The sequence below is a fragment of the Spodoptera frugiperda genome, chromosome 25 (assembly GCF_023101765.2).
Source record: "Spodoptera frugiperda isolate SF20-4 chromosome 25, AGI-APGP_CSIRO_Sfru_2.0, whole genome shotgun sequence".
Classification (NCBI taxonomy): Eukaryota; Metazoa; Arthropoda; class Insecta; order Lepidoptera; family Noctuidae; genus Spodoptera; species Spodoptera frugiperda.
In genome coordinates, this window is record NC_064236.1 from 10,772,986 (window position 1) to 10,792,455 (window position 19,470).

At 33.4% G+C, this 19,470-nt stretch overlaps 1 protein-coding gene across 5 annotated transcripts in view; it reads right to left on the reverse strand.

Moving 5' to 3' along the window:
- Positions 1 to 19,470, reverse strand: part of LOC118262353 (SCY1-like protein 2) — a 152,943-nt gene that overhangs the window by 11,498 nt on the left and 121,975 nt on the right. For all 5 annotated transcript variants that reach the window (XM_035573671.2, XM_050704415.1, XM_035573652.2 and 2 more), the window contains exons 6-9: positions 18,520 to 18,615; positions 15,983 to 16,128; positions 7,143 to 7,273; positions 6,364 to 6,493 (exon numbers count right to left, since the gene is read on the reverse strand). In XM_035573671.2, the coding sequence (XP_035429564.1) occupies positions 6,364 to 6,493; positions 7,143 to 7,273; positions 15,983 to 16,128; positions 18,520 to 18,615 (503 nt within the window). The remainder of the gene's footprint in view (positions 1 to 6,363; positions 6,494 to 7,142; positions 7,274 to 15,982; positions 16,129 to 18,519; positions 18,616 to 19,470) is intronic.

Consider the following 19,470-nt stretch of genomic DNA (forward strand, 5'->3'; position numbering starts at 1 on the left):
GACCGGTAAACTAAGATTACATTGTCTACGGGAACATTGTTCAATGTATTAGAAGTCATAAATTCAGTCCTGTCACTACCTAGTTTCTTAAAGTCTCTTGCTCCTAATAAAGTGTACCAAGTGCATTTAGAACAAAACACAAAAATATGGCACAAAAATTAAATATTTAGAGTAAACAAAACCATCACACTTTATATAGCTTTTTAAGAACACAAACGTACTTTATAATGCTATTTTACAAGAAGAAAACAAATTTCCAAGTTTCCAAAGACGACTTTGAACATTGTTTATAAAGAACTGAAATACAAAGGTATACAATATTCTTTTCAACAAAATTGTTTGACAATAGAGAACAGGTGCATACAATGTCGAAGGGACACATCAAGTTATACAAACCAGTTAATCATGGGCACGCTACGTTGAATTTTTTCGCGTATACGGGTCAGTTTATACTGGTTATGCATAGCTTGATGTGTCGTGTGTACAATTGGCAAAACTACGACAAACTTTGAGAAACGATGCATTGTTTATTGAGTACAATTGTGTGCTAACCTATTACTGCCGCTTTTACAACTCCAGATGGAATAATTGGAAAAGGAAGTTCAAGAACTCTGGTTTTGTTAAATCAATTATAACTTATTATTGCTACTGATTTCAGTACAGTTTTATAATACTATAGTTGGTTAACTATTTAAAAGTACTAGACAATTTATTATTGTCTCATAATGTTACTAATACTTTGTGAATAAACATGTATCTAAATATCAATGAACAAAAATAGCAAGAGAAATAATTAAAAATATTTTAGATAATTATTATACTTGCAAAGAGTTATTCATTTCAATATTTTCCTTTGACCAAAAATAGATATGACATCGGATTGAAAAAACCTTATGCAGATAGAAAGCGGATTAATAGATACTTTGTGTGGGTGGATCAGTTACTTTATATCTTCTATAAAAAAGAAAAGTACGGAGTTTTCACAGCATACTCGTATGCTAAATTATCTCGTAGATACGCTATTTATAAATAAAATATGGATATCTGTGTATAGTACCTACAAGCTATGGTGATTATATATTTACCTATAACTACATGAAATTTTAAATAACAAAGTAATATCTACAGTCAATAAACGAAAGTACACTGATACTTATGTCTCTAAAGCCAAGGATCCATTAGGAGATAAAATTAAATGTCCTGTGACACGTGTCGCCAGCAACGTTGGGCGAAGTAGCGCGAAGTTGCCGGACTTTTGTCCAAATACTCAAACGCTACTCTATTTTAACCCTAGCTCACTAAACATATTTTCGAGTTACACAATCACTAAACATTAGTCATTTTGACTAACAAAATAAATCGGCATTTTTTTTGGAAATTATATTTATTTATGAAAAAAGTAGGTGACATATGAGTTATTATTAAGGTTTCTTAGAAAATATTGAACAAACATATAACAATGTTAATCCTGGCAGTCTGAGCAGACAGGAATCGTATGTTCGCCACAAATGGCCTTCTTGCAGGAGTGGCATGACACTTTTGGCATCCTATGCTTCTGGTACGGGCAAACTGCGCAATTTTTTTGTTTTTTTGGCTGTGCATGACTAGTACTAGCCTCAATATTTTCAATTTGCAGGATATCTTTGATACTGGTCCTGATATTCTTCCTCAAAGTTACAGCCATGTATCGTTCACGCAACACCATGGCTTAATGAGAGTGTCTGCCAATTTTTGCACGAATGCTTTGCGTTTAAAAGGTTTTTGTCGTTGCCGCACCACGTTAGACACATAAGAAACATATCCATTGACTATACATAAGTTCAGCATATTATAAAATATGCATTGAGGCCACCTATTTGTTGTGCGGTTGCAGCTCATGGCAGAACAAATCTGGTCAACAGTATCAACGGCTCCTTTGGTACAATAGTACCAAAACCTGATATAATACATTTCTACAATAGTAGTAATGTATTATTTCAGGCTTTTTCGTGCTGAAGTTTATGTCTGGCTGACCAAAAATCACTTTATTGGATTTCGGTTTCTTCATCACTTGCGTCAGTGTTTACGCGATGTAGTTATTTTCTTCTTCTTCAGATCCTGATAGTTCACCAGGTTGACATGCGAGTTCTAGATCATCATTTTCACTGTCAGATTCATTCAAAAAGTGCAGAATTTTTTCTTCATCCCTTATTAAATCCATCTAAAACAGAATAAACGGCTGTATATAATGTTCAAAATATATATTTTTCCTCTTCATACTAATAAAATACATGAAAATTATTTTAATATATTATATAACATAAATAATAAAATTCTAAGAAATAAAATAAAACTATATTTGTACAAAAAGTCAATAAATAAACAAAATTATTCCAAGCTTACCTTAACTCACTTTTCACGCGTAATCACTAAATATTAGTCCGTGAGACTAACAATTCGTTAAAACTCCGGAAGTAAACTACGTGCAAACAAAACGCATGCACACGGGTCACTAAAACAATGAATAAGGAGGCTACTGAACGCGGTGGGGCAGGGGAATGCCAGGAACATATCTAAACTGAAAACATTTAGAGGTCGTGTCGCCTGTGAGACTAATGTTTAGTGATCTAGGGTTAAGACTAGTTCTGTCACTATCAATTCTTTATAAAATGATAGAGATAGCATGGTATTTCAGTACAACTTAAAATTCAGTAGGTAGTATTTCAGTATTCGGGCGTTTAGTCGACATACGTGACAACATCGCGCGACACGACGTCGCTACGGACACGAGTCGCCTTGTCGCCTTATAAAAGTCGGGTAAAAATTCGCTTGACATGTCACCGATACATGTCGTAGGACATTTGTCTCTTTCTTTTTCTATGGCTTATCGCTCAATACAGGAAACAAAGCGATGAGGAATGAGTCCCAGTAATTACATTTACCGGTTCGACCTAAATCTCTAGAAGTTCGCATTTGAAACCCAATGACCTAGATTTGTCATGTTAATGTATTACTAATTAGGTCTCTCCTAAGTCCTACATAATGTTAATTACAGCTAAATTTACTAATTAATGAACTAAGGTGACCAAAATCAGTAATAGATAAATATTGACTGAAATTGGATATTGATAAACTGAAGTAGTTGTCGAGTTAACAAAGTAAATAATTGTATTTTTCTTTGAGTAAAGTCCCAGTGTTATACATATTACTAGAAGAATATCTAATCTATACATATAATAAAATCGTAGAAAAGTGCTGTCTGTACATTGAAAATAAAAATAAAAAAAATAGCAGGGGTTATTGTTATGTCGATGTCGAACCCAAAAATGTAATTAACTTTTTTTTTGTCTGTTTGTCTGTTCGTCTGTGCGCGCTAATCTCAGAAACGGCTGATCCGAGTTGGATGCGGTTTTCACGAATATATTGTGGGATGCTTAAATTTACATTTAGTGTTTGTTTCATGTCAATCGGTTCATAAATAAAAAAGTTATGTCAAATTAAAGAATCACGTCGAACATTCTATGCTTATACCATTAATCTCCGCAACTATTTGACGGATTTGGTTGAAATTTGGTACAGATATAGTTTAGAACCTTAGAAAGGACATAGATTTATTTTTATTTCAAAAATCAAAAAATAAAAATAAGAAATAAATTATTTATAAATAATTCTATGTCGATCGTTACACGACTTCGGTTCATGTTATTGTTTTAATTCATCGAAAAAAAGTAAATAAATAGTAAAAAAGTATGAAAAAAATAATATCAATATAATAAAACATTTAGTACAAAGAAAATGCTCTAACGGAGTATAGATAATTCTATGTCGATCGTTACACGACTTCGGTTCATGTTATTGTTTTAATTCATCGAAAAAAAGTAAATAAATAGTAAAAAGGTATGAAAAAAATAATATCAATATAATTAAACTTTTAGTACAAAGAAAATGCCCGAACGGAGTATAAATAAATAATCCAAGTTGTCTTTATCCTCGATAGATGGCGTTGGGATCGAAATAGATCGCGCTATGGTTTCGTTACATTCATTTGGTTGGGTATCGGCCGAGCGCTTCGGTACTATCGTAGAAAAAGTGTATTATCAGTCGTATGATTATATTATTTGTTTGTAGTGGTCCTGCTGTTTCGTATATTCTAAATTGGTTTCGTTGTATTTGTCAATTAATAAGTTTATTTGTTGGGTTTTCCTGGTTTTTTGGTTAAACTATTTAACGTAGGTTTAGTTTGATATCGATTATTAGTAGTTACTGTAGTTAGTTTTTTTAATAAAATTGTAAGTCTAATTTATAAATTAATTAGATTAGATTTAAGTCGTTTCTTTTAAATTATTTAGTTTAAGCTTGGTTATTATAGCATAGAGGATAGGTTGTAATATAGTTTCTTTTTTAATTGTTATAAATTCGTAATTCGTAGCTTTCTTTAGTTTTAAGTTAGTTTAAGTCCGTTTTTAAACTATTTTTTCAATGCCCTAAGTGAGTATACATCTATTAAATTCAAACGCAGAGCTCATTATGTTGATTTTTGAAGAGTTCCCTGGAATATCTTCCACATCTCATTTTTGAAGAGATCCCGCGAGATCGGGAACTATGTGGTTAAAACCAAAAATTTGCCGGAAGTCACTATTCCACGCGAACGAAGTCGCGGGCAAAAGCTAGTGTATAATATAATCTATCATAGAATGAAAATACCTACAAACTTAATTTCACACTAGGTACGACTAATTATAGCAACTCCAAAATAATTATTCCGATAAAAACCAGTTAAATCTTCACAATTTTAAAATAGAAAATGTTCCGTAAAATCTAAAGTACGGCTGTCAGGCAGTTTAGTATTTGGAAGTTTGGCTTTCGATACTTTTTGAGTGGCTGTAGACTTTACCTTGAGGATTATAAAGTCTGATACTCGAAACAAGTTACTTTAAGCCTCGGTTTCATTCCCAAGTTTCATAATTGGGCAATTAAATGCAATAAATTTAATTCTACTGAAGAATTTCAGAATACTGTGCAGATTTTTAAAACAGTAAAAAATGTTATCTGTTGATTGAATCCTTACATTTATGAGTTAGTTTAAAAAACATAATTACATTAGAATAATGATTGTTGGATAAATTAAAACATTGTCACTTGCTTAGGTACACGTAAGAAGCAAGTTACTTTGTCTCAAAATGGTAAAAATATAGCTACCGATCCAAGTAACCACATTATCCACAGACGTTGCCAAAGCCAAAAATATTATGTCTGCTCGTGTGCCATAAGAGAACGCTTTGAATCTTTAATGCACTATATTCTTCAGATAACTTACGGAAGAGTCAAAATATTATTAAGAATTTAGAGCGAAGGAGTTCAGACGAATTAAATTACTATATCAGTAGCAATACGAGCCTTTTTCCTGAGAAGTCGAAACTACACGGACGATACAAAACGTCATACCCTGCCACCCTAATACATAATGAACAGCTGGACAAGTCTAGCCGTTTCCTTTATCAGTGTATCAATTATTCTGTTTGTTACTGAATCATCAAAATATTATGATAGCGGGTCATTTCGAACGACCCTTGGAAGGGTTGACTTTAATCCTTTCATGGGTAGTTCAAACACCCATGTTCTGTAATTGGTAGCCTAACCGCAGAAAGCAATAGATGATTGAGGTACACCTGATTTTATAAGGACATTATCCAAAGTAACCATTTTATATTTATAGACGAGTTGATACTTGGATTTAGAATCTTAATTAGAAATATAATATTTTAATCAAGCCGAACCAAATTTTAATTGTTGTCTAAAAATAAGATGAGGTATCAATGTCGGCTCGGTTGATTTGGTGAAACAACATGTGACTAGAATGGTTAGCTATTTGAAATACGAAATAAATATTGTGTTTGAAGCAACATGGAACACTAAATCTGTTGTTATTTGCGTATTAACGTGGATTGTAGATTTTTAAAGTGGCGTAACATGAAAATAGCCGGTATTATCTGTTTTGCTTGTTTATTCTTTCAGGGTTACTATCATTGGTGGATACGTCGTTTGGCTTGATGTATGTGCACCTCTTTACAACCTATCGTCTATTTGATACATTCATTAATGCAAAATTTCAGTGGCGTAAATACTTAATGTGACGTTCATAAATATTTAGGCTCTGTCATACACTTAACCACTTAAAGTAAACGTATAATTACATAGTCTACTCTTTAAAATCCTATTTCCTTAGAATACTACGATTGTATGACCAGGTTTTTGATAACCACTGGTTGGCTACTCGAGACATCTTGGTTGCGAGACCGCGAGGAAATAGGCACCTTAGGCAGCGGTCATAAAATTGTAAATAAAAATATTATGGTATGTACACTAAATACCGCTATTGCTTACCTTAGGGATGGTCGGCAACGCATCAATCAGAGTGTGTCGATAGAAGTGAGCCTTTTGGTTCGGATCTTTCATGGTCACCACATCCAGGAATTGCATCGCGGATATTGCCAGCTCTTGGTCACCTTTGTTCCTGTATGGAAAGAAATAAGTTTAAAGAGATATTTTGACATAACTGGTTTAATAGAATTTGAGATAGTTTTAAGCTAATTTAGTTTAACAAGCATCCATAATACAATGTGATAGGGGTGAGACTTCTAACCCGTTAGGGCTGATTACTACATCTAATTTTATCGACAAAAGTCGGGGGTCGAAGGGGTCGAATCCCCTCCCCCTAAAAGTTATGGCTATTTTAATATTTTTTTTACTTTTTTTGATATCAAGGGTACAACCCTTGATATCAAAAAAAGTAAAAAAAGTGAAAAAAGCGTCGTAGAAACAAAAAATACGACAAACGGTAGCTAATAACCTTGGCTAACTAATTCATTACTTTTTTCATATGTTTGACAATGTTTTGGTGAGAAAAAAAATCATTTGTGAATTATTTTTACCGAAAATATCACTATTTTTCAATATTTTCAATTAGGGGTTCAACCCCCCATATTATTTTTTTTGACGATAAAATTAGATGTAGTACTCAGCCTTAACGGGTTAGAAGTCCCACCCCATCACATTGTATATTATCGTTTTATAGCTTCTCGCAAATATCGAAACAAATTATCAAATAATTGCAGCAATTTTCAAAGAAGCAGTTTTCCTTATAATACAGAACAATAACTTACTTAAAGTACTTGATCAGCGGCAGCAATTGGGTGGTGGGGCGAGGGTGAGGATCCCTGGCCAGAAGACGTTGCACTGCCTCTTGCAAGGCAGATGGTACGCGAGGCAACACCTGGATTACTTGTTGATCCAACTGTCACATATATCCAATATTATACCATATGCCTATACATACTCATTAAGCATTCAAATCAAATTCATTTCATTCATTTTCAATTACATGTAATGAGGTATTGCATAAAATAACAAAAAACAAATAATAAAAATAAAATAAATTAAAAGAAAATAAACATGCATTTTGAGTTTTCAACGCAAAAATGAGTTGGAATATTATAGTACGAATTTGTAGACTATGTTTCATGTTAGGTAATTCAACCGGATTTAGAAAAGTGTTCTCGTTGAAAGACAGTTTTGAGATAAGTGGCTGTGACGAGGCACTCGTAGCGTTTCATTTAATTTTATTTCTTTTTTATGAAAACGAAACGGTTCCGAGTTTCTGTTTTCGAGCACGTCACGAGTAGTTGATATAAAATTATGTTTTAGCCAATTAGTGAATAACGCGCCTAATTGTTTGTTTTGATATCCAGACTGTCTCACGAATGACGCCAACGGAATTATATTATAGTGACAAATTGGGAAATTCTGTTTTGGCAGAAAGGACTTTTAATTAACAAAGTTAATTTTAGAACGCCATAAAAGTTAACAAATTATTGTCAGAAATGGAAATGCGATGGAACCAGAAACGGAGCTGATCTATTTAAAAGTCACGGTAGCCTTTATATGTGCTGGTGGTAAACACGGGGACAGTTTCAGTAGGGTAAATGATAAATGATAAATGATAAATGATATTTATTTCTGTAAATAGATTATAAAATAACACTTTTACACGTCAATATTTCAAATAGCTAGATGAGGCCGGCATTTCCTATCTGACTACTCTGAGAAGAAATGCCGAAACAAACTCAGAGGTCACAGTCTCTTTTAAAGTCCAGACAAAATCAATTAGAGATGTCGGAGAACCGTGCAAGTTTACTCTGTAGTGGTCTTTTGAGGAAAGAACCACAGCAGTTTGAGCGGACCTGTTCAGATGGCAGCACGCATGTGTCAGTTTACAATTAGCTCAGCTGACGGCTGTTGCTGAATGATCCGACGAACAATACTAACCAAAAGAACATTTGGGTAGGCCACACAAATGCTCACACTGTCAGAATATAATTAACTAAAAGAACTACTCCCCTAGTACATGACTCCAAAAGCTACGCACGTGGCTGATGGTTTCCCTTCAAAATCAAAAAGAGTACTAAAATGTTTGGCAATCAGATAATACAGGAGCTTTACTTTTTAATTGAATAAATGTAGCCCTGTGTGCCTTTATCTGCACGCGTTTGTATTTCAAGACGATTTGTTTCCAAAAGTTTAATTAAATTGCTTTTTCAGTTAATTTATTACTACAACTCAGTTTGTATAAGCGTAAAGCAAAGTAAAAAGTGATCTTCTAAGTGCTATACTGTGCGATTATATGTATACTATCTATGTATATATATAATAATGTGTGTAAAACTCTCATCAATAGTTGTACTTACAGTGAAACTGCAGTTATTAGAAAAGTTCTGGATGAAAACTTAGATAACCCTGAAAAACTTTTCAATACATTCCAGCGTGTGGCTAAAAGCTTTTCAGAAAGTTTTCAGTTCAATCAGTTCACTTTTTCTACTCGTGTTAGGAGTGCCAGTAATGACTGCTCATGATCAGTGATTGATATTGATACCGAAAATGACCTTTCTGTGTTTTGCTGTTTTATACCTATCAAGTGAGAAAGAATAGGTTTTTGTTTCAGCTAGTCTAGCGCTAAAAATTTTTGTATCTATGAATCAAAACTCTGAATGTCCTTGATTTAGAGTAGATCTAGTTTTGTTAGATAGATTGAATCTAAGACATAATCCTTGGCCTTAACGCTTAAAATCACTTGACCAACAAAGCAGCGTTGCCAACTAAGTACCTACTATTAGATAAACCATCTAAAAGCTACTCGCGTTGACCGTACATAAATGCATTCAATGTGTATGCAATAATCAATATTCTATTATATACCAACCAGAAGTTCAAGTTCAAGACCATATAAACATTGAATTCACTTTCATTGCGGATATTGGAAATGTCATAGACGCTATTTATTTCCCGATATCCACGATATCGTATTGGAAAAACGATAAACAGTCTGTGGTTGGCATATACGCCGGAGGAGTAGCCGCAGACTCTTCTAGAGCTGTGACCGTGGAAACTGCCATCAACAGACTTTGTATCTTTAAAAGTTAAATATCAAGCCAATTGGTTTAGATGTTTTAAAACTCTGATCTGAAATAAGGTCAGTGGTTAGGTACTGCTTTGGAATTGCTTCCTTGTCTTAGATTTTGATTTTGAACGGATGGCCTTATGAGTGCCATAATAGTTAAAAAAAGTACCAAAAGAATGTCTCCATATTGTAGCTTCAAATGGTTCTAGAACTTCTCAATGATTCAAAACACAAAAACCGATTTCATTTCAATTGGAACCAATCAATGTTATAGAGAATTCAAGGTTACTGTCAATCTGAATATATGAACGGTATATATGCCATGGACATTGTAAATTGTCCACTGCATACCACTCAAAAATTTAACGAAATCCCTATCGATTTTCAGATCAGTACTGTTCAAGGCCAATACCAACCTATAAAACAAAAAGCTTTTTAATATAATTGCAAAATTTATTGCACAAAATATAATGATGAAAGTGAAATCGGATCAAATGTTTCCATTTGTGGTAAGAGCTCAATTATGAAAATAATACGATTAATGCAGTACAAGGAAAACATGTTTTCATATGCATGCAATCACACAAAGTGCTATCAGCCACGGTAGAGGAGACGACAGACGACTGTCTTTGCATCAACATTAATAAATTACACTTGCAGATGGATAAGCCCTATTAAAAGTTTCCATAAATCCTTTTGTTAATAATATAAATGAGTGAATTGTAGTTTGGACTCAGTAGTTTAAAGTCTTAATAATAATATTTAGTTAGGAGTTAAGTAAAAGTATATTTACAATCAGGCACCAATAGGTGGAAAACGGAGCTTTAAAAGTGAGGAAGCCTTTTTGTACGGGCTATGTATGGGACATGTTTTTGGTAAGCAATTACTATATTAATTGCGCGAAGTAACACAGTTTCTTGAACATAGCATTTCGTTCGTAAACTTAGTGAAATTAGCAGCAGTAGCAAATTAGTACGACAGTTTAACCACATAATTTTAATGAATATTTAATGGTTTTAGACAGCGTGGAGCGTAGTTTCAATTGTTTTTGAAGTAAATAGTTAGATCGAGTTAGCTCTGTTAGTTTAATAGTATTAAGATTGTAATGTACCTAATTATCGTGAAATAAAATTGACTATGAATTCAGTTAGATTGATATCGAAGCAAATTTTTTAATCAATGTGTACGTGGTATTTTGTATTGGGTTGAACAATGAACATAATAATAGTTTTTTTAAAGGAGGAAAATCATTCCAATCCAATATTTTTCTCGCCTTAGGCGAAGCGAGAGGGAGTGTCAGACTCTTACTGGCTAAAAACCACCCCGTTCCTACTACTGCTTTTCAAGCCGGAGCCCCGGTTACCCCGCTAGGTAGTCCGCAGCTCCGGAATATTGAACATACTTAGAATACGTATTTTTAGATATATAATAATAAGTACTTTTCGTGTTAATAAATAAACTGAGCAACCTCATACTGTTCAGAGATAATTAATTCAATTTCATGAAACCTAACTTTTAATTCATAACCGCTGAATTTTAATTTAGTTAGTGCGAAATGCATTACAGCACAGCGGGTTCTCTGTGAACGCGACGAATTTTATTAAACATCGTTCGTGCCGGAAGCCTTATGACGGGTGAATTAATCTTAATACTAAACATAAAAAGGCAGGTTTTAATATAATAAGACAGCAAAACATCTGTTTGTTGTCTGCATTTTAAATACCTTTTGTAATTAGGATAAGTTTTTTTAGTATTTCCAAGGGTGTATTATGACGTTGCTAGATAACCGCTCTGTTTATAAGTTACGGAAAAGACATTGATGGTAATTATATCATCGTAGCTGGATTTAAGTTTTATAAAGTGAGATGTATCGATTGATTAATTGGTGTTAATTATGGGTTTGTCCTCCTTATCCTTTATCTCTATAATCGGTCCCACATATCTGAGGATCGTGGGCAGTATCAGGTAAAATTTGGAGGATGTCGAGTCTTTTACTTGATCAGTCCACCTGGTTGGTGATTGTCTACGTGACTGTTTATGTCCGGTTATCCCAACGACGATCAGGGGCTTACTTTAGAATCATATTCCGATCGATCAACACTGATATTATGAAATTTCGCACTGTTGAGTTGCAACACTAGCGACCAATGCATTCGTATTGTGTGGATATTTAATAAATTAAATGGTAATGGGTTTGGCTTTATATTCCTTACTCAGAATGCTATTTTGACAGCTACGATTGGGGTTGTATAGTTTTGTCATTGATCTCAATAATTATATTAGATTGAAATTGCATTGACATTGAGATTGGTTTCAAGAGTAAACGCCTGGTTTGTCCAGACTTTCATTGTATTGCACACCATTCAAAGCTTCTGTAGTCTATGAAGCATAGGACCTGGGGGCTGCATTTCACTAACTAAACTCGATTAAAACAAAAAAAAAAACTTAGGTGTTTGTGTATTCAGTGAAATGGAAAATTATTTTATTTCGTTGACTGATACATTTAATTCTTTAATTCGAGTCATTGAGATCGAATTAATTGGAGTCTTCAATTAAAAATGCGAGGCCAACGAGCTATGTCAAATGATCGGTCCTCCTTACAGAATTGTTAGCAATAATTATTCTCAAAGTTTAATATTAAGTATGTGCTATTTTTATTTTAACAATGTACTCTTCAAAGAGAATAACTTGCTTTGATGGTTCTTAAGTAAAAAACCACTCAACTGCATAAAATTACTTATTTAAATGCTATAATGTTCTCATCAAGTATGCACACAATAATTGAAAGCGACTTAAAAAGCGAAAACAAACTATGTAGATATGATTTTTTAAATACTAATGTATTTGAATTTTAGATTTCACTTAAAATGGAGTTATTGAAATTTAACAATGGATGGTAAAGTACATATCTATTTACTTAATAATTTTTAGCGTTAGACAAATATGAATTTTAAAAGTTGTATATACAGCATACATTTTAGCTTGATGATTTTTTTCTTTGTCTATCACAGTGTGTGATATTCATTGAACTTATTACATCACATTTCGTTTCTAATCTTTTGTAATGTTTATTTGAACTGAAGGCTATCAAAACCCTCGTCGTCTTTTGCCATATGACCTTAATCGACCTGACATCTGGCCTCTTGACATGTTCCACTAGTTTTTTGTCTCGCGTGTTTCTTGTCATTACAAATATAAGATACAGGTAAATTCTGACTTTATTACAAAACATTAAAGTTGAAAATGTATTGGCGAGTCTGTTTGTCTTGTAATTTTGACGTTCGTAAACTTGATAATGACTTTTGTTCTTTTTTTTAATTAAATATGTAAGATTGTGTGTAGGGGTTTCGTTATTAAATATTGTATAATACCTCACCTACAATATGTACGAATTTTACCTTTTCTATTTATAGAACAAAAACCCATTTTCTCTCACTGTCTTAGGAGACTAGCTAAAACATTGTGAATGGCATGAATGTGTGGATGAATTACCTATGTTTTTGATTTGTCTTTGATAACAAATACGTCACATTTATTATCAAAGTAGATGTATTTTATTATTAGTAAGCTGTGCCACCATTTTTCAACGGACCATATCATTATACATCACGATGTCGATTCCCCCAAAGAATAAATATTACATATCTATATAATTCACTATCATTGTGATATATACCGTGTATAGGAAAGGGTCTAGGTAGGGTAAAATGTACATAATAATAATAAAAACATAATTATAAAGGATCAGAACGTATAAAAAACTACTAAGATGTAAAGATATTAAAATATGGTACATATTTACATAATTATGGGCAATTAACTTCAATGACAGAAGTAATTACACATAATATATTATATATTGCTATTGGTTATTATTATTATAAATAAATAATATACTATGCTAATACTTGTATTTATTAAATAAATGCCTTTGTACTCGGTTCCCATTTTTAAGACTCAAACGAAATTCCTGAATTACTATTAGTCTTAAATTAATATCATAATGCTGTCTCTACAACGTCGGCTGTTTTTCGAAACATTTAGTGGTTTTCTATACAAGAGACATTATACCAAGAATCACTAAACAATTATACCAAAAATAATGTCAATTTTGTACAAAATCCCAACTGAAAAACTAACGACTTTTACAAAAATAAAATAAAACTGGCTTTAGAATAGCTCGACACTTTTTCGCTATTTAACTTGTGCGAATGGATGCGAATAATCCAATCCAGTTAATCTGTTTGCTAGATTTCCGAACAAACAGATTATCCCTGGATCCAACCACGACACTTCAAATCTTTCATTGTTATCACAGTTCAAAAACAAGCGCAGATCAAGATTTTTCCAGGAAATCTGATAAACTGGTTGGTAACTGGTATTACGATAAAAAAACACAGCGCGCTTGTACAACGTTTTTTGGACGTAACAATTCATTTAAACTCTTAAGCGAACCTATACAGACATTTTATTTAGAAAAAATATTCGATAATGAAAGTACAGTAAGTCCCCATTTTTACGATCAGAGTCCAAAAGTTCAGTGGTATTTGATTCTGGACACTGTATATGGCCTCTTTCCCGGTCATTATATGAAATGAATACTCATGATTGTTCTTACGGCTTGTCAGAAGTGCACAAAACAATGACACCGGGATAAACCAAAAAATGGTTGAATCATCATTTTGAGTTGAATGTGCAGGACCGATGGTTATATACGATGTACCTGATACATCGTATAAAATACTGCCAATAAACTCAGTGCCTACTCCAACCTACAAGAAATTGAATTATTAATATCTATTTATAATCACCCAGAGAATGACATTCACTTATATAGCGCAGCGTACGAAATACGAAGACTCGTCAAAACAAACTTTAAAAAAATGCCCCAAGCTTGCTGAGCTTCTGACCGTTGTCATGTCATAAGGTCCATTTTTTCGAGTTTTAATGAGTCACAATTTAACGGAGCAGTCTCTGTCATTCTTGGTTGGGGATTTTTTGAATGATTTTCCTCAAAACAAAATAAGTTACATGATTGCAAAGTTTGTGTCAATGTTTTTTTCTAAACAAATGTTACAGTGGTCTCTTGCGCCTCTCATCCTTGAGGCCTGAGGCGATGCCCGAATGCGGGTACAATTGGAAGACCCGTGTCGAGACAGAGCCATAATTATACTGCAGAGTTGCAGAACTAAAACTATGGCGTTGTACTTAATTTCATGACCATAACTTTTAGCTTTTATGGTGTTTAAATTCTATTCGGTTTCTTCACTATCTAGTATGTTTTCACAGTACCGCTTATTGAGTTTCTCAAATCAGTAGGTGCGAACATATAAAACTTCATTCAGTAAATTTTAAGGTGTTCTGGAACTCCAATGATTTAATTAGAAGATGACGCAAAATGTTTAGTTTCTGAAAGGATAAGCAGAGCAAGTTTTGATCTTTAATAGCCAGTTTACAACATTTTGCCGGTAATATATGGCTTTTTAATTAGTAGCTTGACCAACAAAGTGATAATATATTATTACGTTTCCAATATATACTCGTACTGGTTAACCAGTTAAACAACAACATTAAACAATGAGGTGTTGATTCCAGGAGAGAATTGAATAACCGCAATTGAATAATTACAAATTGTTAAAGAGAATTTATATGTACCTGTATATTACTGTTTACATGTAAACAACAATTTTGTGAAGAGTAAATTCAAAATAAATTCGGCTTTTGAAGATAAAATATAATTTATTATTTATCCGATAATATCATGATATGTGACGTCATACTTGTGAAAATATCTGACAAATTGAAAATGCATTGAGATATGATGGAGAAAAAAATGTTTGGGGCTTTTGAGAAATTCAAAGAGATAATATTTAAGATTTGTTTCAGAGATTTCATTCACCATTACTGATGGAAAATAAAGCGGTTATACCATGATATGTAACCCAATTTTATATATGTCAGGGGTTTTTATTATCATTATTTGTCTGTTTATCAGTATTTGGAAAATGGTGTAAGGACACGCGGTGATGCACATTTTTAATTTCTTCTTGTATATTATCAGTGTCATTGCAATGGGTTCCGTTTTCTTACTCGACTGCTTTAGAAAGGGAGTTCTGATTTTTGACAAAGACAGCTCGTAGATATCTCCTTGGGAATGTTGGGGAACTATATAGGTATTAAACACATATTGCATAATGTACACGTAAAGGTACCTTTACTCTGAATCTTGAATTTATTTCTAAAAAGCGTTATAATAACTTGATTGATTATTTATTCATTTCATTATTTTAGCAAATTTTTTTTAAATATTTTAATACATTGTTTTATTCGTGTTAATCGTCTTTAGTATGACGTCCAAGAAGACCATATGACTGAAGATGGACCTGATATTACTTTCGTAAGAAACTAAGAACTATCAAGTACCTAATTTAATTCTACTAAAGTTGTAACAATATCTTAAAACACAGGAACCGAGTATCAGCACCTTTTATTACCACCCCAAGGCGACGAATAACAGCTAGGTTGTATTAAAATTGAAAATGTACTTACGAATTCGATCTGTTTCATGTACAACATAGGGTTGTTATTGGCTTGGATCAATGGTTTCCCATTATTGAAGACCGCGCAGATAACCAATCCCAGTGAGAACATGTCAGATAGAATGCTGCATTGGCCGCTGGTCTGCACCTCAGGGGCTAAACATGTAAGCAGAACAGATTAGCGTAGCTTAATAAGAACTACATTCTAGAACTTCGGCAAACCTTGCCAATAGTTCTAGAAATAATAGGAAACCATAGAAATCCCTGAAACAAAACATGATTAAATAATCCTTAGTCCTGCAACATACAAAGATTTTGTTAGACACATAAAAATGTTAGAACGAATCCTTTTTTAACAATAATTTTTGATTTGTAAAAATTGAGATATTTCTATTTCATTGAGACTTATTGTTGACGATTGAAGCCAAAATTGGCACGCTAAAAAACGAAGGAACTTTACTCATTTCATATGTATTCTGATCCTTATTATTCTTATAATAAGGTTGTATATCGCGTAAGTCAAAATTATTATTGAAATATATTTCCCTACTGTAAAATATCCTTCCTTGTTTTTATAGGTGAATCTTATTTAAGAATTAGGATATCGCGTTGTGTGTTCCCCGTGCCTTACGTCAGGAGCTAACGAGATGATCTAAGAGCATATGTCCCATATACTCGAGGTAAACCGATAACAACACACTGAGTTTAAATCAAGTTTACATAACATAACAATATGCTTTTATTCCTAAGAGAATAAGCTAAAATGCACATATTAAATGTGGCGTGCACAACTGTCCACAGTTATGTTTTTAGTCTCATTGAATAGTGTTTAAAGTGCTTTCTTAAACCTAGGAACCTGAAAAAAACATTATTGTATATTGAAGTACAAACCCTATTTTTACAATGGTAGGGCAGAACCGGGAATTGTACTAAACAACCGCTCTGATTGGTTGGTTCATTCGAGCTGGCCAATCAGAGCACCAAGCGCGCTCTCGTCTCGATTACTTTAAACGTAAAGCTAACTCATATCAAGGGTACTGACAGTTTACGCAGTTAATATAAAAACCGTTTGAACTCTGGTCTCTTCACATTTATTTGAGAAAGTCGAAATCGTGAATCTAATGAAAATGCCCAACATAACAATGACATACAATAAATCCGTAATAAAACTGGCGTTACAAACAGAGCGTTATTAATAAAGTATAAGTATGTACATGGTACATAGCTCCTACATTAATTACCTACTTAATGAATCAAAGTTTACCAAAACTTCAAAGGTATCTGTCACAAAGAACATTTACCTAATGTACAGTTGCAAATATGTATTTCATTTCAAAAGTCTCATTAATTAATAATTTGTTTGAAATGATAGAGAGTAATTAAACTAGGTTTACTCTAATTAAATTATTTGATCTGTTGATTCATATGTACTCCTTACATGAAGGAAGAAGAAAATCTTGTTTTAAAATAGGACTTATTACAGAAAGTGGTTATCTACGTATCAATTGTAGCTATCAAGTGGTCGGGAGCTGCGGACTGCCTAGCGGGTTTACCGGGGCTCCGTCTAGAAAAGCAGCAGTAGGAAAGTGGTGATTTTAGTCAGTAAGAGTCTGACACTGCCCCTCTTAGAAAGGTATCAGTGAAAGTGGTCTTTAGTTACAACTAAGTTTTGAGATTTGATTTGTAATGCCAGTCAACAAATTTACTAAATGCCAATTGCGACGATATTGTTCTGTTATTTTAAGATATGATATTGCTAGATTATTACTCATTAATGATATCAATGCTAGATTAGTACACGCGCGGTTGTTGAGTAATAGGTTTTGTGTTCCAATTTCAGATCAGGCAAAGTACTACTAGATGTTTCCAAAATTTTGAGGAAATATATATGTATGTCATCTTTAAAATTCATGTGTCGTATTCATATATTTGACTTAGGTGGTCTTTGAAGGGCTAGAACCAAAAGAGTCAATGTAGGTATAGTAGCTATACTACCAGATAATTGGCAATTAGATTCCAAACTTTTGAAAAAAACGAACGTGCGACGGTTTTTTTATTGTTTTTTTTTTAACAATCAACATTCTTTAGTACAGAAGTTCTTAAGTATTTTTTGTTTGGTAACATATTTTTCTTTTCAGTTGTCCTTTGCCAAAATCGTTCCAGTTTCAATGCCTTTTGAGACATACGCAATTAGTCATCATCAAAACACTCTTTCATCTCTACCAGACGATCATTAAATAGTCAAAACCAAATAAAATCCCTAACACTACAATCTAACAGCCGTCTATCAAACAAAACTTAAGATTTTTTTTTCATTTTTACAAAAAACCTTCTAAAGCGTTTTTTTAATTATGTTCTAATATTTAATTTAATGTTTAAAGTAAATTCTATTGGCTAGAAAACCCGTTTTTCATAATTAGATATTTTATGACAAGGTTGCAAAAACAATGTTTATTTAAAAAAGGATTCGTTAACACACCTTACCTCGATTGATGATACCACCAGACCACTGGACGGCCGACCAAAAATAGATCAAAAAAGCCTTACCTAAATAGTCCAGATTTGGCTGAGATAATTTTGCCACCTTGATGGACCACGGAGGCACGCAAATCATATCGGTGGGGTCCGACGACAGGCAATTTTCTGTGAAAGAAACAGTCCATTAAAATAAAATAAATAGAGCTAACTTTATGTCACACTAACCTTCATCTGAGTTAAGACCTTGATTAGTACATTAAGCTTGTAAGTCTTTAAAGGTAACTTTTCTTTTTCGCTCTCCAAGTATTGATATAAGATAGCAGATTGGATGTGTTGGTACGGCTTCATCTATTGGTATTTAAGCCGTGTTCAAGTACACAGGCACGAGAAAAGGGATAATCTGCTAGTGGTGACGTCAGGCTCCTACTTTCGCTTTTAAAATTGATAACTTTAATACAGTAAGGTATCTTTGTGGCCTTGAAACCGACTTTATTTCTTAGCCAGGGCCGTTTTCCAGCGTTATACCTGACGTGAAACTATTTTATATAATGTTCGTGCAAGAAGTACATGTTTTATCTACTCTTTGTATAGTGTACAGTATATACTCAGGCACATTATTTTAATGAGCATCTTTATTTTTAACCCCGACGCAAAAGAGGGGTGTTATAAGTTTGACGTGTCTGTCTGTCTGTCTGTCTGTCTGTCTGTCTGTCTGTCTGTCTGTCTGTCTGTCTGTCTGTCTGTCTGTCTGTCTGTCTGTCTGTCTGTCTGTCTGTCTGTCTGTCTGTCTGTCTGTCTGTCTGTCTGTCTGTCTGTCTGTCTGTCTGTCTGTCTGTCTGTCTGTCTGTCTGTCTGTCTGTCTGTCTGTCTGTCTGTCTGTCTGTCTGTCTGTCTGTCTGTCTGTCTGTCTGTCTGTCTGTCTGTCTGTCTGTCTGTCTGTCTGTCTGTCTGTCTGTCTGTCTGTCTGTCTGTCTGTCTGTCTGTCTGTCTGTCTGTCTGTCTGTCTGTCTGTCTGTCTGT